This window comes from Elephas maximus, chromosome 13 (genome assembly GCF_024166365.1).
Source record: "Elephas maximus indicus isolate mEleMax1 chromosome 13, mEleMax1 primary haplotype, whole genome shotgun sequence".
Classification (NCBI taxonomy): Eukaryota; Metazoa; Chordata; class Mammalia; order Proboscidea; family Elephantidae; genus Elephas; species Elephas maximus.
The window spans coordinates 64,869,114-64,896,128 of record NC_064831.1 but is presented as its reverse complement, the minus strand read 5'-3'; the positions used below and the strand labels follow the sequence as shown (position 1 = coordinate 64,896,128).

The following is a 27,015-nucleotide window of genomic DNA, read 5'->3' as shown; positions in this document are numbered from 1 at the left end:
CTTATATTTCAAATATTTTCATCCAAATGAAGGTTGGTTTTCCAGAGTGACCCATTCAAGAATTTTGGATAACTGAAGTTTACTTCGTAAATTCTCAGAATTCAGGGTTAAAATGAAGTTGTAAGTGAAAATTTCAAAAAATAGCCAAAGAAAAAATTCATGTCTCAACAGTAAGCCCTCAACAACCTGCGCCTGCTCTCCCTCTCACCTTCACAGCTGAACTTGTGGAAAGCGGGTCTCCCTCTCTACTGGCTTCCTCACCTCCCACTCCTGTCTCTCTCCGCCCCCAGCGAAAACTGCTCTAACAGGGCCATTGGTGGTCCCTGTTCTCTGGACCCAGTGGACACTTCTCAACCCAGTTTCTGCAATGTAAACTGCTCTCCACATCCCCCTCACCCTCTCCCAGCTGTGTCCTTGAAACCTCCTGTTCTCTAGGCTCTGAGATCCATCCCCCAACACTCATCTGCTTCTCTTCCAACCCCAGCTGCTCCTCTGGCTGCTCCTTTGCCAGTTGTTCTCCCTCTACTGCTTCTCCCCTCACTCTCCCCATGTTCCCTGGCCAAGCTCGCCCATGCCCATGGTTTCAGGCACCACTGATGTGCCCGTAATTCCCATCTAACTCTCCAGGGGCCATCTCGGCTTGGCCGTCACAAAGGCCCCCAGAATCAACACATGAAACCAATCTCTTCTTCTCCAGCCCTCATCCATTCTCCTTCAGGGCTCTGGTCTCATGGATGGCGCCACCTACCTTATGATTCCAAAGGTTGGAATTCTCCCCAGGCCCCTTCCTGGGCCTCATCCCCCACATCCAACCACCAGCAAGCTCTCAAATTTGCTCTTGATGGTTCTCATGCTCTCCTACCGTTATCTGGTTCCTTATTCTCTCCTAACCTGTTTCCTTGTCTGTAAAATGGGGATGATAACAGTGGTTTGAAGATTCCATGAGATAATATGTGTAAAACGCTTAGAACAGGGCTGGGCAGACACTGAGTGCTCAGTAAAACTTCAGCCTTGCTCATCTTCCTCTCCACCCCGGCTGCTTCCCCAGTCCAGGCCACCATCAAACACCTCTTGCCTACAGCCTCCTCCCTGTCTCCCTGCCTCCCTGCCTCCACTCTTGAACCCTGTCCAGGCCAGAGGGAGCTAACATCTTTCTAAAACACAGGTCTGACTATGTCACTCCCCTGTCCTACCTTCAATTGCTTCTGGTCATCTTCCCAGAAAGTTAACACCTTGCATAATGTCAGCTGGGCTTACAAAGCCAGGTGGGGTCTGGGCCTGGCTTCCTCTACAGCTTTACTTATTCCCAAACCACACCCCTTGGCACCTTAGTCCCAGCCACAAGTAAGCCTCCACAGTTCCCTGCCCTAGCAGGCTGTGGCTGTCATGCCTCACAGCCTTTGCCCAGGCCATGGCCTCCCTTTGCCAAGAACGCCCTCGCACTGTCCCTACCCTCCGCCTGGTGCCTAAGAAGCCGCTCTGGCCCTCCTGTGCCTCAGATTCAGTGGCTCGGCGCCAGCCAGCAGGTAACACCCCACCAGATTTCTGAGCACAAAGTTGAGTCTTGAGTGGGTTCCCCCATCAGTCTGTGAACTCCTTGAGGGTGAGAGCTGTCTTGCTCTTCTGTGTGTGGCCAGTGCCATCGGCCAGCACACAACAGGAGAGAAAAGGGAGAGACGAGATGGGAGAGGGAGAAAGGGATGGGAGCAGTAGTGGGAGCTCTTGCGCCACCAGGTGGAAGGAATTGGAACAGCTCCCTGGCCCTGCACTCCCGCGGGGCCCTGTCAGCTAGACCCTGCCCCTTCACTCCCCTTTGTCTTATACCTGGTCCAATTCTTTGTTGTTACCTGTCTGGCCCCTTTTGTGAGCCCATTGGCCATGGGCACTATTGCAGGTTTCTGAGCCAGGGGTAACAAGGTTCCAAAGTGCTGTGGGCCAGCTTGGATAAAACCCCTGTCCGCCTCTGCATTCAGTGAAGCCAGGTTGGTAGCTGGAAATCAGCCAAGAGGAGAGTATTTACAGCACTAAACTTAGCAGCAAGTGCCCTGACTCCCCAGGCATGATATAAGTCAGAGCGCACTACTGCAGGACCCTCTCCTTCTCTGCAGTTGGGCCAGGATTCCAGAAAGCTCTTCAGGAGGGCTCCACCATCTACTGCTCTCACCCCTCCCCTCTGCCCCTCCTACCCCCACCTCAGTACTCAGGACCTGAAGGCATACCTTCTTCCCCTCGGCAGTCACGTTGGCTGAAGCGTCTGCCTTCTTATGAAAGCTCTCCACACCCTCCTCTAACTTACACCCTGTCTCCTGGGCTTTATAGCTAAATTTCTTAAAAGATTGTCGACCCTCCCACATTGCTCACATCGCCCTCTCACCATGGTATTCTGAATTCTTCCCCAACAACTCAGGTCTCACTGAAATCCTCCTGACCTCCTGTTGCTAAACGCAGCAGGAGACTCTGTCTCCACCTCCCATGCCTTGAAGCACTGGATGATGGTGAGTCCTCCCTCGAGAAACTCTTTCCTTGGCCTCTGTGACACCCACTCTTGGTTTCCTCCTATTCTCGGCTGCTCCCTGTCAACCTTGCCTGACCGACCTCCTCTTCTTGACCTTTGAATGCCGAGAGTTCCTCCATGCTTGGTCCTGGGTCCTTTTCTCTCCTCCATGTCCTCCCAACATGACTTGTCCTGGCCCATGGCTTCAGTTCAATCCAGACATGGATAGCTCTCAAATTGCTCTCTAGCCCCTGGGTCCCGGCAACTTAACATCTCTTAGCAGTTTCAAAGGCAGACTTAAAACCTGACATGTCCTGAACAGCTCTCATGATGTCCCCTTGCTCAGCAGGCAACCCCTGCCACCAGCCTCCCCATCCTTCCTGCTAAGTCAGAATATCACTATGGTTCCTCTCTCTTCTTCGTACCAAATCCATTACCAAGTTCAGTCAATTTTACCTCTAAATCTCTCTGGATTCCATCTACTTCCCACCATTGTCTCCCACCTGGACAAGTCCTTTCTGGCCATTCCACATCCACTGTGCTCCCTTCAAACTGTCTCCACCAGTACAGGGAGATCATTTTTAAAAATACACACCTAACCCCATCACCCTTCTGCTTAAAACTTGTCACTGGCTCCCCATGGTTCTGGTTTCATAAAAGCCATATCCTTGCCCTAGCCTTGCCTCTTAGCCCACGCTTTGTGAACATCCTCACGGGTCTCCTCTGAGACCTTGGAGCAAGCTGCCCTCCCTCTAGTCTCATTACTTCTTTCAAGAATGCTGTTACTGCATTACCTCTTATTCATCCTTCTGATGTCAGGTTAAATGCTGCTTCTTCCAGGAAGCCCTCCCTCATCTACAGTAGAGATCAGATTCCCATGTTGTTTCTTTCATAGCACTTATCAGTTTATAATTGTGTGGTTATTCGATTAATGTCTGTCTTCTCAACTGGGAACGCCACAAGGGTCTGTCTTGCTCACTGCTAAACCCCAGTGTTAGCTTATATAGTCAGTATTCACATAGGGACGGAACGGTCTGGTTTTAGAATTAGCCTGCCGTGTGCAGAGGGTGGACTGGAGGAGTTCAGGGAGTGCCTGCACGGGGCTGGGAGGGATAGAATGGCAGCTGGATGGGCACTGGGGTGAGGAAGAGCAGACACAGGCACCCTTCCAAGTCTGGACTCTGGAGTTCAGGCCCAACTGGCTGGGAGTGGAAGGGCAGTGCCCTGGCTGGACATGGACCCCTACCTGCCTGTCTAATACGCAAGTTACCCCGCCAGAGGTTCTGAGAATGTGCTGAGAGAGCCTCAGGATGGGGGAAAAATCCCACGGCTAGTCCTCATTCCCCATCTGTGTCCCCCAAGGTGGGGTGGGGGAAGGTGCCTGGGTGTAGGGCCTCAACCTCCCCTGCCCCACCCTTTTGTATCCTCAGACCCTGGCAAGTCCAGTAAGGAATAGGTGTGCGGATGGCAGCAAGCTGTTACATCTTAGGTGGCACGTAAGATCCACCAGAAACTCAGTCTCCCCTTACCCATCACCCTCCAGAATTAGCAACTCCTCTGGGACATGAGGTGTTTGTCTCCTATGAGGCCCCACTCAGCCCCCAGGCCTCTCACTATTCTTTCTCACTCTTGAACGGGGGCTTGCTTAGGGCCCATCCTCACCCGGCCAGGCCTAGGCCTCCGCCCCGCACCCTGGTTCCAGCCCTCCTTGAACTGAAGGCTTGAACAGCACAGCAAGAGAGGCAGCTAGAACCCCCAGCCAGCATCCTGTGGACTGGGCCCTGGAGCCTGAGCTGACCCAAGGGCCAGGCCTGGACGGCAGGAGAACGATGAGGGGGGGCAGGTTTACCCACGGGCAGACACAGGACACTCGCTCGTGCAGCTGACACAAAGCGGCGGCTACATCTCCCGGCCGTGCTCCCCACCCGCCCCACAAACAGGGCAAGCACAGCCCCACTCACAGAGACAGGGGGATGAACAAGATGGCACAGTGGGGCGGGCAGGGAAGGGACCGGGCAGGACAGAGGCTCGGCGGAGGAAGCGCCAAGGCTGGGCAGCGGTGTCCTCATGGAGTGGTTTATTACGATTCCATCTCACAAGGCAGGTGGGCGGCGGCAGCGGTACACGAAATCCAAGCCCCTGACAGACGTCTGCCTCGGGCGCATGCAAACAGTGCAACATGGTCAAGCGCAAACACGGGCGACCGAGGCGACATGGGACACGCAACACGGGATGGGGAACAAGGGTGGGGCGTGGGTCCCTAGAGAGGGGCCTGGCGACCCCCACCCTCACGGGCAGGACAGGAAAAATAAGATTCGTACTTCTTGTAAAATGCCCATTTGCTGGGTACTTTCTTTCTTCTTATCTTGAAAAATAATAAAAAATAAACACACAGAAAAAAATCTCAAAAAAGGAAATGAATAAAACTCTGAGAAGGCGAGAGATGGGAGGCCAGGGGAGACCTGGCCGTGGTGGGGGCATCTGCCTCCCGCTCCTCAGCCTCCTTCCTTCTTGACCTCTTTAGAGTGAGTCCATGACCCACAGGTGGGTCCATGAGAAGGTGCCAGGCCTAGGTGGGGTCCCTGGGGGGCCAGAGGGGGCACAGGCTGGAGCAGAGGAAAGAGGCCCCCGGCCCGCTGGGGCTCAGTTCAGGTTTGGGCCCAGTGAGCAGGGGCACCAGGCCCACAGTCTCTCCAGGTCCAGTCCCCACAGGCCCATGGCCTGGGCAGAGGCAGACGGTCACAGGTGCAGCTCGTGGGTTTTGATGTGCTCGAGCTGCTCACGGAGCTGCAGGAAGGAGGGCCGCATGGCAGCATCCAGGTGCCAGCAGTTCTTCATGACCTCGTAGACGGCCGGCGGACAGCCGTCGGGGGCATCCATCTTGTAGCCCTTCTCCACCCGAGGGACGACATCCTTCAGGGGCTGTGAGCAGGGGTGGTGTGAGCCTATGCAGGGCCTGAACCTAGAGGAGACCTCGGCCCACCATCCCTTCTTTGGGGATCCCCTCTCTGCTGCCTCAGACCCAGGTCGAAGAAATGGCCTGGAAGCTCCTGAAGGCACAACCTGACCAAACCCGCACCTGCTCCCAGGCCTCAGTCCCAGCCCTGCCCCTGGCCCTAGTGCCCACACTCACAATTCTTGGATAAGGCACTCGCCCAAAGGAGTAGATTTCCCAGAGAAGGATTCCAAAGCTCCACACGTCAGACTTAGTGGAGAATTTCTGCCATGTGCAGTGGGAGAAGCAGTGTTAAATGCTGGGACTCTGGGGCCAGGGTGACCCAGGACCCCCCCCCCCCCTCCCCGCTCAGGCTCTGGGGAGAGACCTGCCCACCTTCTCTCTCAGGGCCTCAGGGGCTGTCCACTTGACTGGTAGCTTGCCCGTATCCTGGGTGCTAGAGGCCTCCTTGGTGAGGCCGAAGTCGCTGACCTTGGCCACATTGTCCTCGGATACTAGCACGTTGCGGGCAGCCAAATCCCGGTGCACAAAGTTGTTGCCCTCTAGGTATTCCATGGCCCCACAGACGTCTCTGTGGGGCAGGCCAGTCACATGTTCCCTCAGACTGGGGCTCCTGCAGCCCGGAGAGCTCCCCTATCCCTCCCCCAGGGGCTGCTTCACTCACAGTGAGAACTTGAGGAGACAGTCTCCGCCCAGCACCGACCGTCCGCGCGACCGTAGGTAGTCCACCAGGCTCCCCTGCAGGACAGACAGATCGACAGCCCCACAGGTCAGACTTGCCCTCCAGCCCTCAGGAATGGTGGGGCTGGGTATGTGGTGACACCCATGGGAGGTAGGAGAAAAGGGAAGGAGCCAGGTGTGTCAGGACATCACTAAATGTGTATTAAATTGTACATGCTGGACACTATGCTCAGTATTCTTCAGGTATTATCTCATTTAATTCTCACAAATCTTGGAGGTAGTCACTGTTATCATCTCCATTTCACTGATGAGAAACTGAGGCTTGGAGAGGTGAAGTGATTTGCCCAGGGCCATAGTCAAAAAATGATGACTTAACACAAAAGCCCAGCCCTGGGTGACTTCAAAGCTTAGTTAGAGGGAGGGGACTGAGGGACAGGGGCCCGGGGCACAGTGGGGAGTCTCAGGGCAGTTGGAAAGACCGTGCCTCACGGTTTAACTCCAGGATGGGGCTGGATGGCGGGGCAGGCACCCACCTTGGCCATGTACTCAGTGACGATGTAGAGTCCGCCCTTCTCCTCCACGATCACACCCAGAAGCTGTACCAAGTTGCTATGCCGAAGTTGCCTGGGGTAGATGGTGGTGGGAAAAGCCTGTTAGCCTTCCCATCATCCCCTGCTTGGGTGACATCCCACCCACCTCTTGCCCCAACTCACGTCATGACCGAGGCTTCAGCCAAGAAGGCCTGGGCAGTGGCATCGTTCTTGATGCACTTGACGGCTACTTTGTTCCCTCGGTAATCGCCCAGCATCACATCTGCGGGGAGAGAAGGCTGGGGCTGTTCCCTGGACTCCCTACAGCACCTCGGCCCCTCCTGGGTTCCCACACCCTCCCTACTCACCTCCAAACTCCCCTTTCCCAATGGTCTGCAGCAGCTTCAGGTCCTTCATGCTCAGTGCCCAGCCACCTACACGGAGGAATCAGGGAGGGGTGATGAGGCTGGGGTGGGGATCACAGCTGGCGTGACAGGGGCAGACTGAACCTCATAATGTATGTGAGCTCCTTGGAGGTCGCCAGAGCTGCAGGCTGGGGTATAGTATTAGGCAGCCTCGGTGGGAGGAGGTGAGTGGCAATTGGGAGCTGGGGCGGGGGTGGCACTCACTTCGGAAGAACTCGTCCTGGGCTGCCACCGTGCCCTCCATGACCTTTGGTTTGATGAGTCGAGTGCAGAGCCCATCTGCATCTGAGGTGTAGTGCTGCCGAGGCGAGGGAAGGCACTCAGAAGCAGCCCCCACTCTGCTTCTACCACACAGTTGGCTCACATGCACCACCCATGTCTGACCACCAGAGGGCAGCAGAGGCTGGTCCTGCCCAGTCTGGAGTTGCTGGGAAGGGGAGGGAGGACAGGACTGCCCACTTCTGGCAGCGCAAGGGTTAGGGAGGCCCAAGACTCTGACACGTAGTCCACTTCCCATGGTACCCCACACGCAGGTGCTAGACAGACACTCGGTTGTCCTTACTACTCTGGGCCTCACCAGTGTCCTGAGGTAGCCCTGTACCCAGTCACGTCCAGGGCCCTCCCAGACCAAGTCAGGCCAGCAGGACTGGACAGTAAGGGAGGCAACTGGAGGCCTGCCTGCTGCAGCGGCTAGATGCCAAGCATGGCCTGGGCCAGTAGAACCGGCCTTAGAAGCTGGGTGGGGTGTGCTCACCTGTGGGCACATCCACAGCGGGGCAGGAGTACAGGGGGCCCTGGGCATCCAGGTGCACAGCTCCCAAGGACATGCTTATATACACACTTCTGTGGACATGTGGTTCTGTGTGCAGCTGGGGGGAGCTAGTTCCGGGATCAGACAGACTTGGAGTCTAGTCCTGGCACCCACTTTGTAGCTGTGTGACCTCAGGCAAGTCCCTAACTGCTCTGAGCCTTGTCTGCAAAATAGGGCTAAGGTCACTCTCTTTGTGGGTGGCAGTACTGTGGAGTCAGAGATCAATCCTGGCACACAGCAGATGCTCCGTCGACATATGAGGAAGGCAGGGCTCACAGAGGTTGCGCGTGCTCAAGGTCACCCAGCCAGAGTGTGGACTGGAACTAGAACCCAGGTCTATGTGCCAAATCCTGCCAGGGGGTTCAGATGTGTGGGCAAGGCCAGCACGGCAGGGAGGCCCTGCTCACCTCCACCAGCTGCATGAGGTTCTCGAAGTAGACCTCCTCGTCGATGCTGAGCTTGCTGGCATGGTACATGATGCGGTAGTGCTCCACCTTGCCGTCACAGCTCACACACAGCGTGTAGTCCCCGGGATAGTTGGTGCTCTCCCGCACCAGGAATAGGCCTGTCTCTGGCGGGTACAGAAGCCGCTCGGCCTGCTCCCGTGTGATCTTGCCATGGAACCAGCTGGTGGGGCAGGCGGCCAGGCCAGGTCATGGTGGCCCAAGGGTATTGACCCTGGTGCCTCCCATCACAGCCTCCACTTTCGGAAGGTCCTCCCTCTGTTCAGGATCCCCATGGTTTTCACTTGCTCAGTGAGGCATTCAAGGCCCTCCCCTCATCTTCTGCTTCCCTGTCCCTGGAGGCCACACATGGGGACACACACACACACACACACACACACACACACACACACACACACACACACACACACACACACACACACACACACACACACACACACACACACACACACGCCCCCCAGCCTCTGCATGTGCTGTGCCTTCCTCCCAGAATGCTCTTTCTTTCTTCGGTCCTCCTACTCCTATCCTCCTCCTATTTGAGGCCCAACATCCATGTCCTTTCCTTCGTTTCCGGAAGCCCTCACAGGTGACATGTACATTTCAGCCCCTTACTCTAGCCTGCCTGTCTTCCTCTGATTCTCTTCTAAAGAACCAGGGACTCCTCTTCCTCCTTTCACCCCAGACTGGGAGATTTGACCCTGTCTCAGAAGTACTCACGGCATGAGACTGAGTTTGGTGCCGGCTTTCACGCCCTCCCGCTTCTGGACATAGTTGGCTGGGATGATGCCCTCACGGCCCACCTTGTTCTTGGCTTTGTACCAGTTGGGGTCCTGGGGACAGGGCAGCCCATACATGTTCTTAGCCCCTACCCTCCCCTGCACAAAACCAAGCCCCAGAGGTGGGAGGGTGGGGAGTTAGGCACGTAAGGTCTCTGATTACCTTGGTGACAGCCACAATGGTGAGCACGTCTCCTTTGCAGAAGGGAAGGTCTTGCTCGGCAGTGCCGTGGAAGTTGTACTTGGCAATACATTCTGTACCGGATGGCCAAGCGGCCTGCAGGCCAGGTGACAGGTGGGTGGGTGCAGCCAGGGGCCCCTTTCCACTCGCCTGCCCACACCTTTGAGGTCACAGCCTCCCTGTGAGCCTGGGTGACACCCCTCCCCCAGAGGACTTGGGGTTCCTCCCAGCTGAGACCCCCACAGCCCCACTCCTGTGTCCACCTCTAGGGGCTTGTGTCTGATAGTGCTCCCACAATTCTACTTTGTTAAAAGCCAGGGCTGGGACAGAGGGCTAGGAAGAGTGGGAGCGGACCAATCTAAGCCCTGACTCTCCCTCCTCTGCTCAGCACCTGACGGTGTGGGGGTGCTTGACTGCTCCGGGCCCCCAGCCCTGAGGTACCTGTATTGCCGACATCTTCTCAGGAAATCTGCGTGCCTGTGTCACAGGGTGGCTAACCTGTCACTTTGGTACCATTAGAGCTGCAAGGGGGTAGGGGGAGACCAAGAAGGGGTGTGAGGAGACAGCTCCCACCCAGTCACTGAGATCCCACTCCTTCCTCAGAGGAGTATGGACAGGCGCCAAGGGCTTCCTGGAGCTGGGACTTGGGGTAGGGCCTCCCTCTCCAGCCTCAGCAGCCTGAGGGCCCTCCCAACCCTGAGCCTCCAGGCCAGGCTCAGGGTCTCTCCCAAGTGCACTGCATAGAGGAGGAAGAGGAGCATGCCGACTGAGGGACCCAGGAACACAGGAAGCCACCAGGCCCAAGTCCTTAGGGAACCTCAGAGACGTGAAAGAATGGCGGACAGGGACAAATGAGGCTTGGGGGAGGGCGGTTAGCAGCCCCTGTCCCACCTGACCCATCGGCCCCAGCTCTGGAGGCTGGCAAATGGTCTGTGGGGAAGGCCCAGAGCAGCTCTACTGTGTGACTTGGGCAAGTCACGGAGCCTCTCTGGGCCTCCCACTGCCTTACCCTCTGAACGCTTGCCCAGGCAGTTATCCCGAAAGCCTAGTGTACGCCGACCCCTGGACCAGCCATCCCACTGCTAGGCCCACACTCAAGACAGGCACGAGAACACCCGCCGCGGCACGACGCACCATAAACCTCACACTGGAAACTACCCAGACACCCACCAGGAGAAAAATGGACACGCTGTGGTATATTCACAACCAGTGGGTTACTACCAGCAGCAAATGTGAAGAAGTCAGTGAGGAAATAACACTGATACACACTAAACATAATGGAAAACAAGCAGCCAGACAGACACACAGGCTGTGTGATTTTATCTCCTAAAGTGCCAAATCTGGCCAAATGGACAAGTGCTGTCAGGACAGTGATGACTCTTGGAAGGGGGTGATGGCTGGAGGGAGTGTGAGGGGTGTCTGGGTGCAGATCACTCGGACTGTCCAAACCAGATGACTGGGCGGCTCACTTCGGGGTGACTCACTGAGTTTGTGCCCTTACAATTGTGCTCATTTAAGTGCACACGTTTACTTCAAGAGCCCTGGTGGCGCGACAGTTAAGCACTCGGCAACTAGCTCAGAGACTGGTGGTTTGAACCCATCCAGCGGTTCCCTGGGAGAAAGACCTGCTGATCTGCTCCCATAAAGATGACAGCCTAGAAAACCCTACCAGGCAGTTCTCTCTGTCAGGGAGGGACACTATAAGTTGGAATCTACTTGAGGGTACACAACAGCCATGTTTACTGAAGCAAAATTTACCTCCCAAAAAAGCTACCCCAGACAACCCCAGTTCCCAAAGCAGCACACAGCCCCCTCCCTGCACAACACACACACACGCATGCACGCACGCATGCACGCACGCAAGGACGTGCACACACACACATTGTGGGCCAGCCCGGGGCTCCTACCACCACCACCTCAGGAAACAAGGGGGACTGGGGCTACTGTTCCCTTTTTACAGATGAGCACACTGAGGCATGGACAGGGTCAGGGACTTGTCTATGGTCACAGCATGTTGGAAGAGAAATTCTTCCAGGCACCTTGTTCCCAGACTCGTTTTATAGGATGGAGAAGGTCTGGGGCTGCCTGATGGCCATAAACATTAGCCCCTGTCCCAGGCCAGGCAGTGGGAGAAGAGAGTGCCTGGGGGAGTGAGAGAGGCCTGTGGAATAAGGTGGGTTTCCCGCAGGAGGGTGCACTGGAGCTGGGCACTGAAGACCGGGGGGCTTAGACAGGTGGACGGTGGGCTGGAAGGCCCCCAGGTTGGCACATAGCCTGCGTGAAGGTGTAGGGGTAGGAGACAGGCACAGCTGGGAGAAACTGGCCTGGCTGGATACTGATGGTGAGGAAGGGTGGGAGCTCCAGGGCCCTGAGCACCCCTTGCCAGCCCCCCTGTAGGGGATGGTTTCCAGTAGGCCTGCATAAGCCTTGCTGGGCGGCAGGGGGCTTCAGATGCCAATGTGAGGAGCCGGGCTGATTTTGAGGGGCCTGAAATCTGGGGTGTTATAGAGGGGGGCATATGACCCAGAAGAGCAGGAGCTGGGGAGGCCTGGCCACTGCCCAAGCCTGGGAGACCACCCCCACTTCCAGCCCTCACACCTGGTTATAGAGCCAGGCTGATCTGGGCTCAAAACCTGGCCCTGCCGAGTGTGAGTGCACAGCTCAGGCAAATGACTGTACCCCTCCCCGCCGCACACCTCTCACCCCGGAAGGTGAGGACGTGATCTACAAGCTGGCTGTGGAGGCAGTGTGATGAGACCCTGGACTTGGAAGTGGTTGGTGCAAGGCCTGGCATGAGCCCCCTCCCCGCCTCCAGACAGAAGGGCTTCCTTTCCTCTCAGAACCCATGGCCTTCTGGTCCCCAGAGGCCAGCCCAACAGCCCCTGCTGTTTACAGACAGGGAAACTGAGGGCCAAAGAGGATGAACTGGACCTCCCCCATACACCAACACACACATGTGCACACTACTGAGTCACAAGGGTATAGGAACCATGGACTCCACGCTGTGGGGAAGCTGTGAGTTCTTCCAACCCCTCTATATGCAGAAACTGAGGCTCAGAGAGGTTGAACAACTTGTCTGAAGTCACACAGCTAGTCAGGAGAGACAGCCCAGAGTTTGATTGATTTGGGGTCCTGCTGGGGTTGGCTCGGCCCCCAACCTTCAGGCCCTTTTGAGTAGGACCCTGCCTGCTCTCCACGTCTCTGTGCCTCCCCCTGCTCCGAAAACTTGCTGCCACCGCAGGAGGGCGTGGAGGCTGTGGCACCGTTAGTCACCCTCCCAGCTGTCAGTTTGCAAACACTCCCTTCCCGGCCTGCAGCTGCTGCAGCCACCTCCCTACTGACTTGATGATAATAATAAAAATAATCACAGCCCCTGTTTTCTGAACACTTATTCTGCGCCAGGCCCTGTCCTTGGCACATATGGCTCATCAAATGCCCCACAACAACTCAGAGAGAGACTATCATCATCCCCATTTCACAGACAAGGACCCGGGTCGAGGGCCAGAGATGCAAGGTCACACTGTGAGTGAGCACCTTTTCACACTCAGGGTGTCAGACTCCTGAGCCACCCTACCCTCAGGGCCTCTCTGCAGGAGTGCCCCACAAGGTGTCCCCAAGGAGCTGCTGTCAGGTTGGGACACTGGCCTAGCATGGGAGGAGAGAGGAGAGAGAAGTACCCATGAAGGGCACAGACGGCAGAGGTGGGGTGCTCAGAGGGATGGACAGGCCTAGGGGTGGTCAGGGTGGGCTTCACTGAGAAGCTGGCCTTTGAAGAACATGGAGGATCTGGAAAGGAGAGAAAAACAAAACAACCAAACCGTCGAGCTGATTCCGACTCATAGCGACCCTAGGGTTAAGTGCTATGGCTACTAACCAAAGGGTTGGCAGTTTGAATCTTCTAGGTGCTCCTTGGAAACTCTATGGGGCAGTTCTTCTTTGTCCTATAGGGTCGCTATGAGTTGGAGAGGAGAGGGAAGCATTAAATCCACCCCCTTTGCTGTGACTCTGGGACCCAATTTCCGCATCTGAACAATGGGTTGGTGACAACCGGCAGCTCCCAGGGCTGTTCTGAGAGCTGGAGCTGTTGTCTCTCAGCACCGGGAGTAAAGCTGCCTGGATGCAGACACCCTGGAAACAGCATACATTGACCCTCTGATGGCTCCTCCCTGGTGAGGTCATGAGCCTTCCAGCCTGTGTCTTTGCAGGGCCCCCTCCCTAAGGCCTTGAGAGTCCCTCTGAGCCATGCCGAGGGGGTGACCCCCTCTCCCAACAGGTCAGAGGCCGAGCAAAAGCCAGAGTCACCGGAAGGAAAACTACAAACTTAAACCAGTTGCCACGGAGTCCATTCTGACTCGTGGCGAACCCAGGTGTGTCAGAGTAGAACTCTGCCTCATAGGGTTTTCAATGGCTGTGATCCTTTCAGGAGTAGCTGCCAGGCCTTTCTTCTGAGGCACCTCGGAATGGCTTCAAACCACCAATGTTTTTGTTAGCAGCTGAGCACCTAACCTCGTGTGCTACTCTGGGACTCCATACTATAAACTTAGGGCCTCCATAATCCTGCCTGGGTCAGGCATGCGGGAGGAGGGTTTCCTGGGCTTATGTGAACCTGGGGCCAGGCCACTTTAAGGAGGCAGTACAGGAACACTGTCCTGGGAGTCAGAGGCTCTGGGTCATGCACCTAACTCTGCCACCAACTTGCTGTGTGACCTTGGTAAAGTTGCTTGACCTCTCTGGGACTTGCTGGCTCACCCAGCACCTCATCCAGTCCTCATTTCCCACCTGCGGTTCCCAGGACACCTGTGCCCTGCCCACCTCTCTGCCTTGGCATGTCCTACCCATCCCTTTTCCTTCCCATGGAACTTCCCCATAGCCTTCCAGGAGCAGCGGACCAATCTCTTCTGTTGCACACCTGCCTAAGGAAAATGCAGCAGGGCCGTCCTGCAGTACTCTGTGTGGTAGCAAGAGAATGGGGGACAAGCTTTCTGTCTATTAATAGGGCACCAAGTAAATAAACTGCCAACCATCCCTAAGAGGCCACAGCATCCTCCAGCAGTGCTGGGGACAGCAGAGATCTGTAGGTGCCGATACAGAACATTCTCAATCACATGTTAAGTAAAACGAGCAAAAGAAAACAGCTCAAGTCGTTGAGGGAAAAGTTGTTGGGGGAATAGGACAGTAATACAGCTTCTAAATACCCCCCCACCAGTTAATCATAAAGAGGAAACGCCACCTTCACAATAAGGATCTCAGACAGACGTCTCCTTAACCAAGTAATCAAATTAAGCATTGCAAAGAATGAGACATGCAGATGCTATGTGCCTCCGGATAGGGTGCACCGAGGAGGACACACATCACCTGTGTGGTGTTCCTGCTGAGCTGTTCAGCCTGAACCCAGTCAGGAGGAAGCAATCAGACAAACCCAGAAGAGTTAGCCTGGACTCTCAAAATAAAAGACTCTCTTTCCCCACTCCAATAAAAGACAAAAAAGGCTGGGAGAAAGCAAAAATGCACTAGATTCAATAGGACATAAAGACGCTTCACTTAAGAAAGTAATTTATCCCCAAGAGACAAAGGGCCACATAAACCAGCAACTACATCAGCCTGAGACCAGAAGAGCGAGATGGTGCCTGCCTACAACGGATGACTGCCCTGACAGGGAACACAACAGAGAACCCCTGAGGGACCAGGAGAGCAGTGGGATGCAGACCCCAAATTCTCGTAAACAGACCAGACTTAATGGTCTGACTGAGACTAGAAGGACCCCGGGGGTCATGGTCCCCAGACTTTCTGTTGGCCCAGGACAGGAGCCATTCCTGAAGCCAGCTCTCAGACATGGACAAGGGGTTGGAGAGGGATGCTGGTGAGGAGTGAGCTTCTTGGATCAAGTTGACACATGAGACTATATGGGCAGCTCCTGTCTGGAGAAGAGATGAGAAGGCAGAGGGGGGCAGAAGCTGGCGGAATGGACACGAAAAGAGAGACTGGAGGGAAGGAGTGTGCTATCTCATTAGAAGGAGAGCAACTAGGAGTATATACCAAGGTGTATAAAAGTTTTTGTATGAGAGACTGACTTGGTTTGTAAATTTTCATTAAAGCAGAATAAAAATTAAAAAAAAAAAAAATCATTTGGAAAATTATTGGTCCCTTTTTTTTCCCGCCATCTAGAGCAAAGAAGAGTGAAGAAAATCAAAGTCTCAAGGAAGCAATCAGTCCAACCACAGCCTCCACTAGCCTGAGACCAGAAGAACTAGATGGTGCCCAGCTACCAATACTGACAGCTCTCATCAGGATCACAGTAGACGGTCCTGGACAGAGTGGGAGAAAAATGTAGAACAAAATTCCAATGAACAAAAAAGACCAGACTCACTGATCTGACAGAGAATGATGGAACCCTCAAGGCTATGGCCCTTAGACAACCTTCGAACCTGGAACTGAACCCACGTCTGAGGATCACCTTTCAGCCAAATAATAGACAGGCCTATGAAGAGAACACTAACACCCATGAGGGATGTGCTGCTCAGAACACTCAACCCTACAAGACCAAAAGGGAACTATTTGCCCAAAAACAAAGTTCAGAAGGCAGGAAGGGGGCAGGAAAGGCAGGCGAATGGAAACCGGGAACTCAGGGAGGAAGTGGGTAGAGTGCTGTCACATTCAGAGTATGGCAACTAATGTCATGAAACAAAATGAATATAACTTGTTGAATGGGAAACTAATTTGTTCTGTAAACTGTCACTCAAACCACAACAACATATTAAAAAGAAAAAAATCATTTGGGGATAATTGGGGAAATGTAAATAATAGATAATATGATATATAATAATTAATAAGTAAGACCAAAGAAGAATTGACACATTTGAACTACGGTATTGGTGAAGAATAACGAATATACCATGGACTGCCAGAAGAACAAACAAATCTATCTTGGAAGAAGTACTGCCTGAATGCTCCTTCGAAGTGAGAATGGAGAAGAACATCATACTTGGTAAAGTAGAGGGTCAGCAAAAAAAAAAGGCCCTGAACAAGATGGACTGACACAGTGGCTGCAACAATGGGCTCAAACACAGCAATGATTGTGAGGAAGGCACAGGACCGGGCAGTTTCATTCTGTTGTACACAGGGTTGCTGTGAGTCGGAACCAACTTGATGGCACCTAACAACAACAAACAACATTACTTTTCTTAAGTGTGAGCATTGTGCTCCTGTAAGCGATACATGCTAAAGTACTGAACTGACGCGCAAATAAACAGCAAAAAAATACATCTACACGTGCATATGTACAAATGTCGCAAAATGTAAAGAACTGGGGAATCTGGGTGAAGGATGTGTGGGTATCATACTATTATTTCAACTCTTCTAGAGGTCTGAAATATTCAAAATAAAAGGATGGGAAAAAAGCAAGGTGCAGAACTTTATGTTATACTGTCAGTTGTGTTTTTAAAAGAGTATGTACAATACACACATAATCTCAGATATACACAGGTTATCTGTGGAAAGAGAAGAGGAAACTGAAGCGGTTGCCTCAGGGACCTAAGAAGACACTAGGAACCAGAAGTACGAGTGAAGTTTACTTTTCACTGTCTATTTGCTTTTTTGGACCTGTTTGACTTTTAACTATGTGCCTCTATTACCTTCTCCAGCAAATAAAAATAAGTAACTTTAAAAAAAAAAAAAAAAAATTAGTTCTGTCAGGGGCCTTCCTTGGTTCCCCAGCTGGGCTGGCTGCCATAGGCCTCTGCAGTCTCTCACAGCCCGCTCCCCCGCCCCGTGTGCCAATAAGAACCTCATTGGTCCTGGCCTGTGGTTTAGGCAGACCGGGAGCTCTGCAAGGGGAAAGCTGGGCCCAGAGTGGCTGCTCAGTGAATGAGTGCTGGCTGGCTGGCTGGCCGGCTGAATGAATGAATGGGAGAAGCGGGGCTGGCTGTAGCACACTGAGGTACCAGCCCCATGGTCTCATAACCAATGGAACTATACTTAACCCCCAAAGGGACAGCAGCTGTCACCTCACCCCCACATGGCTAGGGACAAGGGGCTTCGGATGTGGCAGCGCTGACTTCCTGCTCCCAACTCTGCTCCCAGCAGCCCTTGTGCTGGGGTCCCGGGAACAGGCTGGGCATTGTGCCCAAGCACTGAGGTCAGTGGCCACAGCCTCAGGCAAGCCTTTCTTGGGAGCCCAGAATGGCATGGGGGGTGGGGGAAGGGAGGGAGAATTGGGAGCCTCGACACTCCCAGGCTGCCCTCTTCCTACCCCGGCGGCAGCTGCAGACCCCAAAGCCAGGCACGTGCTGAGGGCCCGAGTAGGTCAAGGGGCTCCGGCCCTGCCCCCTCACCAAGCCTCCAGTGTCCAATGGGGCGTGGGAGCCTTCAGTAACTGTTTACACCCAGCTAAAAATACTCACTGAAAAGGGAAGTGCACAAGAGACCTGGGGGAACTCGGGGCCTTGGCCCCCAGAGACACTAGTCTTGCCACAAGCCCCAGCTGGACCCTCTGGGGGTGGGGCAGTCACTGGAGGCAACAGGCACTAGAAAGGTCCACTTTTCCATCTCATTCTTGGATCCATTGTTTTTTGAACCTTTCTACATGCCCAGCCTCAGGCTTGGTCGGCTTGGAATGGGCAGGAGATGGAGGAAAGGGCCCGGGCAGACTGCCTCTGGGGTTCCAAGAACTTCACCCATCGTGCTCTCCTGTGCCCAGCCCAGGCTGGGTATTGAGGACCCCAACAAAAAGCCGAGCTGGTTCCTGTTCTCCATCCTGGCTACTGGACAGTCCACCATTGCCTGGTGCGCTCAATGCCTCAATAGACAGAGGAGAGAAGGGGCTACGGGGGGAGGCTCCCAGGAAGAAGGGGGAGCAGAGGTGGAGCTGGCCCTGGAAGGATTTCAGGTGGAAGCACAGGGGTGGGGCACCAGGATTAAATTAAATGGTGCTACAGAGGGTAGAAGGACCCTGTGGCACAGTGGTTAAGTGCCTGGCCGCTAATCAAGAGGTCAGCGGTTCGAGTCTTCCAGCTGCTGCTCTGCGGGGGAAAGATGTAGCAGTCCGCTTCTGTAGAGATTATAGCCTAAGAAATCCAATGGGGCAGTTTGTACTCTGTCCTATAGGGTTGCTATGAGTCAGAATCGACTAGAGGGCAATGGGTTTGGTTTTTTTTGCCGGGGGGGAGGTTCACAGAGGGTGGGAGGTGCAATGGTTAAGTGCTTGGCTGCTAACTGAAAGGTCAGGGGTTCTAAGCCACAAGCCGCTCCGAGGGAGAAAAGACCTGGTGATCTGCTCCCATAAAGATACAGCCTAGGAAACCCTATGGGGTAGTTTTACTCTGTCCTGTGGGGTTGCTACGAGTTGGAATCAACTTAAGGACACACAACAACAGAGGGTGGTACAGAGGTTGCTACAGCTGAACAGGGCTCAGGGTGGGAGTCACAGGAGGCTTTGAACGCAGGCCCTGAAGTTTCCTACAGGTCACAGGATAGCTACCCACAGGATTAGATTTCAGGTTTGGGAACACCCCCGTGAAAGGGCAGTGTTCCTGAGGGCGGGGTGCCCAAGAGCAGTTGGGCTGGTTTGGCAGCAACAGACTCAGCCCCACCCCTGGTTCTGCAGCACCTTCCCTGGCAGAGGGCACTCAGGCTGCTGGCACTGGGACATCCCCAGCCACACAGCAGGCAGCACCCTTAGAGGGCTCCCACTGACCCCAGCACCCCCAGCACCTCCACCGCCCAGATGTCTCAGGGCCCGGGAGCAGCCGAATTATTTGTGAGACCCTCGGAGATGCCAAAACACCCCTAGGGGCCAGGGGAGGGCTGGAAGGAGACCCTACTTTGGCTCCTATGTGCTCCCCCGGCCGCTACCCACCTACCCCACCCCGGGCTCCCTGAGTCTCCAGCACTCCCGACCTAAGGGGAGAGGCAAATTCATTGGCTGAAAAATATTAAAAACCAAATTACGGCAACTCACTGGCTTTTCTCCTGGCCCCAATGGCTCAGTGGGACCGGAAATCCCGTCAAGCGGTTTGGGAGAGGTGGGGGCTGGGGTTAGAGGAGGTTAATGGGGGAGCCTCCTCCCCCATGAACGCTGCAGCTAGAGGCTGCTACTCCTGGCCCAGAAAGGTTTCTAATTACCGCTCAGGAACCTAATTACTGCCACGCGCTGGGCAGCGGGGACTCCAGGCCTCCCCAGGGCCCTCACCCAGGCCTCTGCTCCCTCAGCATCCCCAGGCGCAGGCTATCGCCTTTGCATATTCATTTGCATACATTTACGTGTAGCCTCACTGCACCTGAGCTCCAACAAACCCTTAAAAATCAAGTGGTGTCCTTGTCCCTCACCCTAACATCCCCTAATCACTTTATGGATGAGGAGACTGAGCCCCAGAGGCCCATGAGTGGTCTAGAACTTGGGCCCCAGACTCCTGCTCCCCATCTCCGGGCTGGGATGGGCAGAACACTCAGTTCAGAAAGTAAAAGCTACGGACTCATCAAAATGGACATACACACTTGCTCCCCACTGGAGGGACAAAGAGGGAGGGGCTTATCAGCAAGCTCCCTCAGTAGGCGGAGCTGTGAAAATGAAAGTATGGGAGTAAGCGCCCACGGAGCCAGCCCCAGCCCCGCTGTGAGGCAAGTACAGACATCCTTGTGTGATCGAGGACAAGGACAGGGTCACTCAACTTCCAAGGGGTAAAGCGGGGACTTGAGCTCAGAGCTGTCTGAACTTTGGTCAGGAGAAAACCCTCCAACCTTTCCCTGGGCCCAGCCTGAAAGTGGACAGAGATGGACGGGGGTGCTAGAGGCAAGGGTGCTGGGTAGGCACCTGAGGTGAGGTCCGCCTGGAACTTGGCCCCAGCTCTAGGAAGCATGGATTAAATCTGTGCCCACTCCTTGCTGGTCTGCTATACCCTGCGTAACACAGACAGACCAAGAGCTTGTCCAAGGCCACACAGCAACTAGAGAATAGAGAGGCCAGCAGCCCTGGAGAGGGCAGAAGCTCCAAGTAAGGACCTCGCTTCCTCAAATGCTTCTTGATTTTCATGGGCCCTCCCCCTCCAGGAAGCCCTCCTGGTTGCTCCAGCCCACGCAGATCACCAGCTTTGAACTCTTACCAGCCCTGCCGGAAGTCGGAGCCACAGGTCTTCCCTAATTGACTCCTCTGAGTCTGGTCTCTACTGGTTCTTCATTCTCCCCTATGATCTCCCTGCAGTGTGGACAGCACAGGACACAGATGCATGGGGCTGGGTGAGGACCAGGTGCTCAGCTGGCCAGGGGTCAGGTGACACCCAGGCTTTCCCTGGCCCACAGGGTTCCAACCGTGCTGGAAGCACAGGCAGGGGGGCACCACAGCCTTTCCTGCTCTTTCCTTGACTCCTCCTCCGGGCCCAGACCAGGGAAGGGGAGGGGAGAAGCAGAGGGAAGCTGCGGTCAGAGGCCTAGCCCCTGCCAAGGAGTACATAGCTCATGTGTGATGAGAAGCTGTCCCCCTCACAACACCTCAAAACCAGGAAGAGAAACCCAGTAGGCGGAAAAGGTGGGCTGGGCTGCCTGGGGTACTCCAGCCCCTGGGGACCTGCCAAGGGGTGCTCCTCAGGTATGGTGTAGACAGTCCTGGACAAACCACTTCTCCCTCTGGGCCTCAGTTTCCCCATGGGAGAAATGGGACTCTCTATTGGTCCTGCCAGTCTACCTCCAATTGGTGCAGTCTCCAACCAATGGTGCTACACAGTACCTGATAACCAAGTATTCAATGGGTGGTGCTCTTCTGATCCCCTGGTGGGCTTCAGCCCCTACCAGGGAGCAGAGACTCAGCCTAAGGCCAACCTCTCCCTGCTCGCTTCTCCCCTCAGCCATGCAGGGAGCATACTAGCTCTTTCTTCACCAGCTCTTTATTTTTAGGTTTGAATTTGACTTTAATCATTACTTAGCGGATTCTATTTCCAGCTCTCAGATGAAGGGACCCAGAGGAGAGGAAGAAGGGAGGTAGTGCTCCCTGCCTGGCATGGGGGCAGCCTGCTCCTCCACCCATCCTGTCCCCCAGCCAAGAGGGGGAGGCTGAGAAACACCCAAAGGGCTCACCCCAGCCAGACCAGTATCTTAGGGAGGACTCCACCCTGTGACCTCATCCCAGCCCAAGCTGTGAGAGAGGAGGGCAGCTGTAATGCCCACTTCCCCTGCCCCAAGAGCAGAAGGGAGGGAGCACCCCACAGCCAAAAGTCTGCAGTCACTGGCCTGAGGGGCTTCTGCAGTGAATGGGCCCCTCGGGGAGGAGGACCCTCTGCCTAGGTTAGTCCTGGGTCACTAGGAGGGTGCCAAGCTGAGAAATGATTTTCTCCCACTGCCTATGGGGCAACTCCAGGAGGCCCCTTCCAGTTACTCTGGTCACCACAGAAGGCAGAGCAAGAAGAAGCAAGGTGAGTCACAGCAGTACAGCCTCAGGTTAGACCTAGGGGACACTTGCTGAAGAGGATACTAACAAACAAAAGGTCCCCACAGACTCTGCAGACCCTCTATGTTCCCTTCTAACTCCCCACTGGAAGGCTCTAGAATCCGCCAGCTTTCTTCCCTCCTCTGGCCACTGGGAAAGGGAGGTAAGAGCTGGCGTGGCTGCCCTGGGATTGGAGCTCAGGATGCCTGGGTTCCTAGCCTAGGTTTCAGTTTTACCAGGGGGTTAAGTAGGGTTCTACGTCCACTGGGGGAAATACTGGGGTTGCCTAGGAAGTAGCCAAGCTGGGAGGCAGGAGGCAGCGGGCTCTTGGAAAAGAGGCCTAGCCCACTCAGCTGTGAGACCGGATGGGGGAAGGGTGGGGTCAGCCCCAGAAACTAACCAGCCCCATGTCCTGGGCCGGCCAATCACACTGTGATGGGGAGGGAGAGGCAGGGTGGCCCGGCAGGGCACTGGCCACAGTAGCCTAGAACCTCAGAGCCAGACGGTTTCAGAGGCCCACAGCTCTGCCCTGCTGTGTGAGCGGTCAGCCAACCTCCACCCTGTGTGGCATGTATAGTTTGTGGTGGTCATTCCTTCAATGATGCCACCTGGGGCTTATTCTTACAAAGGGATACTAGAGGCCAGGGGCTGTGCCAGGTACTTTCTAGTACCTGGTTAATTAGCTCACTCTCCCTCTGAAGCAAATATCACCATCCCTCATACATATAAAAGAATTCCAGCTCAGAGGCCAGTGACTTGCCCAAGGTCTCTCCTCCCTGGACTAAATGGAATGCTGGGCCTGGACACCATGTCTACTTGCCCACTCTCTCCAATACCCCTGGCTGCTTTTGGGACCTGCAGTAACAACTACCTCAACAGCGACAGATGGAAACAACACACAAGCTCAGCAACAGGGTTTGGCTGAAGTTGCTGAGGCAGAACTATCTGGAATATTCTGTAGGTTTTTAGAGGGAAAGTCAGACGGGGGAACAACATGAGAATGTGTCTATGGGCACAGCATTAAATGAAAACTGGTGTTAGGGCACACACCAGAGGAAGGAATAGAGTCAGGAAGAGACTGGCAGGAAACTTCAAAATGCTAGCAGTCACCCCGTCAGGTGAAGAAAGAGGGAATGATTTTTGTTTTCTAAACTTTCTGTAGTGCTATTTTGTCACTTTCTCACTTCAGGATATTAGTCCATGAGTAGTTTTCTTGTAGTGAACCTGCTTCCCTGGGACCTGCCTGCCCTCCCGCTCTGGCCTTGGTGTTTTGGACCTCGACAAATGACGCCTGCCTCTTCTGCAGTGGGACAGCCTCTGGGACGCAGAACAGCCCCCAGACAAGAAAGGAGATGACCAGTGCTCGCTCCCTACCTCCTCTTTCCCAGGCCAAATACTCTGTTCTTCGGGAACTGGGTGTCAAGCCTTCAAAATCCCTCAAAAGATGGAACCCAGAACTGGATCCAGGCCGTCCTTCCAATCAGGACACGCTGACAGGTCAGGCCACCTGGCGACTTTTGGGGCAACCACGTCACTGTGGGATCTCAGGCCTCAGCCCCTGCCGGAGCTAGTTTGGAGAAAGCTAGAACTCTGCCCCTTCCCCAACACTTGCTGTGGGACACTGTGGTGGCTCAGCCTCTCTGGGCCCAGTGCCCTTTGCAGTGGTGCTGGAGGACATCTTTCTTGTCCTCAACCCAATGCAGAGACAACAGCAGCCACTTCAGAGCGGGCAGAAGGCACCAAGTTCACCTAGAAAAAACACTTCCCTGCACACATGCTAGCCTAAAGCTAGATTCCTTTCCACAAAGGCCTTGGGTCCCTGGGCCTCATCCTCACAGCCCAGAGTAGGTAAAAAAGCGCCCAACCACATCCAGCCCCAGCCCCAGCCCCTCAGGCTGGAAAAGGAAGTCGGGTAAGCGGAGCCTCACAGGCCCAGGACAGCTGGGGCCTCTCTACTGAGCACATCAGGGCAACAGGAAAAAACTCTAAACCAAGGGCAGGGGTCTTGAGCAGGACAAAACTGTCAGCAGTCCTAAGGAGGCCCAGACACAGCTCAGCATCTTCCAGGGGACAACCCACCTCCCTCTCGGAGCAAGAGGATCAGTCCACACTCCTAACCTCACTCTCGTTGCCTCTGCCTTGTGCCTGCTGCAGATACACCACGGCAGACACTGGAACCCCCAGGGTGTGGGGGGAGCTTGGAACAGACCCTGCAGGTGTCCCTACCCTGACAATGCTCCCATGCCAAGGGTGTAGGGCACTGCCAGTGGTCACAGGGCTCCCACATTCTCCATCCTGGTCCCATTCATATTCTGAACTTGAACAAGCTCCTGTGCCAGCTGGGCTGAGGAGGAAGGGGGAGAGGGAGAGCTGGGTCTGGACTAACCACTAGGCTGCTGCAGTTCAGGGCTAGGGGCTAGAATCCAGGCATTCTCGCCTTGCCACACAGGTGCCCACCTGCATCCCCTGCATCCCACCAGTGGGACCCAGCCTCAGACACCAAGGGGAAATCCCATGGGCAGTGCTGATGGTGCCTGAGCCCAGACCCAGGCAGAACTGGGGCCGGAAGCCCTCTCCCTTCTCTTGGGCCTCTGCCAGGGAGCACATGCTCACCCCACATGGTCCCTCCTGGGCCAGGGTGGGGACCTGCATCCCTGATGCATGAAGGCATCTGCCTGACTCCCCTCCAACCCCAGCAGCCCAGCTCCACAGAACAGTGGATGAGACGACAGCTGGCCTAACTCTTCAAGAGTCCTGGGGGAGCAACCTCCCCCTTTGAGCCTCAGTTCCCTGGTCTACAAAATGGGCGGGGAACTGAACCCCCAGTTAAGCTCCAAAGATCTGGTGGCTGGACACGCCCCTTCCTGACACCTGGCCTGGGCCCTGCAGAGAATGGGCTGACCAGGCTGTCAGGAGGTAGGGGCATGGTGTCACCTTCATCCAGGAGTGAGGCCTGCCCAGTTTCCCCACCCAAGGGTCAGAGGTCCCTTGGCTTAGACACAGTCATCTGGGAGGCTGAGAGAAACAGGTTCAGTCCCAGGACCTGGGCCTCTGGCAGGGCTCAGGGGAGCTAGCAGGGCCTCAGTGAGGGAAAGGTCAGACCCAGACAGGCCAAGACACTTGCAGGGAGGTCTGGGCAGGGAAGGGGCACTTCCAGAAATGCAGCCCATTCTCCAGGCCCTGGACCACGTCGGCCCTCTCCCTCCAGGCTCCAGCCACCCCTCACTCTTGAGCTTCACACAAGGGGACCTCAGGGTGCCCTGGGGCAAGTCTGCGGGGCTTGCTGAGCAGTGCCTCCTTCGAGTATTCCCCTCCTAATCCGGTTCTGACAGTGACTCCCGGGAGAGTTCGAACTCGGGAAGGAGGGAGTAAGGCAGTGGGGGATGGGAGTGGTCACGACGGCGGTGTAAAGAGAAGCAGGACGTGCGACCTCCCTCCTCCTCCTTCCTCTGGGGGACACAGACGCTGGCCTTCTCCTGGGCTGCAGGGCACTCACCTCTCTCGGGGCACTGAAGTCCGAGCCACCTCGCCGCGGGCGGCATCAGCGGCCTGCGGGACGGTCCATGCGGCCAGAGGGGAGGGAAGGGGCGCAGGGACCCCCGGGGGGTGCGATGCAAAGAAGTATAGGTGCGGAAAGAGGGGGAGGAGGGACGGCCACACCGAGGCAGGGGGATGGCCGCGCGGCCCGGGGCGGAGAGGGAAGAAAGGCGGGGGAAGGGGGGCGGGAGGGAGTCGGGGGGAGGAAACAATGTAGCCGGCGCGGCCCCAGCAGAGTTCCGCTTCCGAACGCCGCCGCCACGGCTCGGTTTTGGAACGTCGCGCCCGCTGCCGGGGGCCGTCCCGGACACTCGATCGGGGGCCGCGGGGGCTGCCCGCGCGCGCTCCACGCCCCGGAGCCTCAGGCGGCCACAGGCTGGCTAGGCGGGAGGGACGGCTGACCAGGGGACGGCCCCGACGGTGGCGCGGCCGGGAGATCGGCCCGCTCGGGCTCCACCCCAGCAGGACCCCAGGGCAGGGCGCGGGGTGGGGCGGGAGCGGGAGGGCGGCGACGGTCTCGGTGGCGGCGCCCAAGCTCGGCTCGCCCAGGGCTCCGCTGGGAGGAAGCTCGCAGGCCTGGCGAGAGGAAGCGCGGCCCGGATCCTCCGCCCGCGGCAGCGCGCCTGCGCGAGGGGGCCTGCCCGGTGCGCGGCGGGGCGTGGGCTGGCGAGGCGGCGCCCCCTATCGGGCGCCGGGGGCACTGCGGGGGGTGTGTCTGCGCCCACGCCCTGCCCCCACCTGCCTGTCTGCGTTGGAGGCGCCTAAAGGCCCCTCCCAGAGGGCCGACCACCCGGCCTTGGAACAAGTTCTGAACCTTCTCCGGGCCTAGCTCCACCAGCGTAGAAGCGGTGGAGGCTGGGCCTGGATCCTTCTGGAGTCAGCCCGCGCAGAGTGGGCCTCATTCGCAGCAGCAAGCATTCGTTCACACGTTCACGAACGCTTCCTGGCGCCAACAACCTGCCAGGCCATTTTCAGGGGTCTAGTAAGACCCCTTCACTGCTGTCAAGGATGGAGAGACTGACAGGCCAAAAGACAATAGCAAAGAACTAATTGATAAAAGTGGGGAGGTGATGTACAAGGTCCACAGGAAGCAGACAAGAAGGGAGGGCTAATGGGGGACTTCACTGAGCCTAGGACGCCAGGCAGAGAGAACGGTGTGGACAAAGGCAGGGAGAGGTGGGAGAGTGGTGGCTTCTGGGAAATATAAATAGCTCCGTATGGCTGCAGCTTGCAGTGTGGGTTAAAGGCGGTAGTGGGAGACTAGGTCTTGGGGCAGCAGGGGCAAGAGAGATTACAGAGAGTCTTGTGGGACTTTCTGAGACTTTATTTTCAGCCTGGAGCAATGAGGAAGTTGTTAGTAGCTGTGTGACCTTAGGCAAGCTGCTTAAAGTCTCTGTGATTTCAGTTTCCCCGTTTCATCAAATGGGGAAAATAATAGCAGCAACTTCTTAGGGCTTTCTGGGGGAGGAAATGAGTTAATGCGTTTCAAGTGCTTAGTGTGCAGTTGCTGGAACATGGTGAGCCTTCAGTTAAGTGTTGGCTGTTATTATATATCACTGTTAATGAGAAGCAGGCAGGTGATCTGCTCAGAGCCACAGACCAGACAGCTTGTGCTGGGGTGAGAGGTGGTGGGGGGAGCGCAGCGATGGGGACACCAGAGATGCTAGTGTAGGTAGGAGGAGTCAGGGCACCCCTAGGGACTGGGCCATAAAGAAAGGGTCAGGCTTGGGTTGGCAGAGAAGAGGGGG

General features: G+C 55.7%; 1 protein-coding gene across 2 annotated transcripts; it reads right to left on the bottom strand.

The window, feature by feature from the left end:
- Window positions 1–4,554: 4,554 nt before the first annotated feature.
- On the bottom strand, window positions 4,555–25,403 carry CSK (C-terminal Src kinase). 2 transcript variants are annotated; one of them, XM_049905933.1, is made up of 13 exons: window positions 25,227–25,403; window positions 9,760–9,839; window positions 9,301–9,414; window positions 9,079–9,191; window positions 8,305–8,524; window positions 7,291–7,384; window positions 7,030–7,095; window positions 6,845–6,944; window positions 6,665–6,755; window positions 6,115–6,188; window positions 5,826–6,021; window positions 5,628–5,714; window positions 4,555–5,416 (listed from the first exon to the last, which is right to left on the bottom strand). In XM_049905933.1, the coding sequence occupies exons 2-13, from the start codon at window positions 9,772–9,774 to the stop codon at window positions 5,234–5,236; spliced, it is 1,353 nt and encodes a 450-aa protein (XP_049761890.1). In that variant the 5' UTR covers window positions 9,775–9,839; window positions 25,227–25,403; the 3' UTR covers window positions 4,555–5,233. The 2 variants fall into 2 exon arrangements, with proteins under 2 accessions (XP_049761890.1, XP_049761891.1); XM_049905934.1 differs by lacking the exon at window positions 25,227–25,403 and adding an exon at window positions 20,415–22,975.
- Window positions 25,404–27,015: the final 1,612 nt, after the last annotated feature.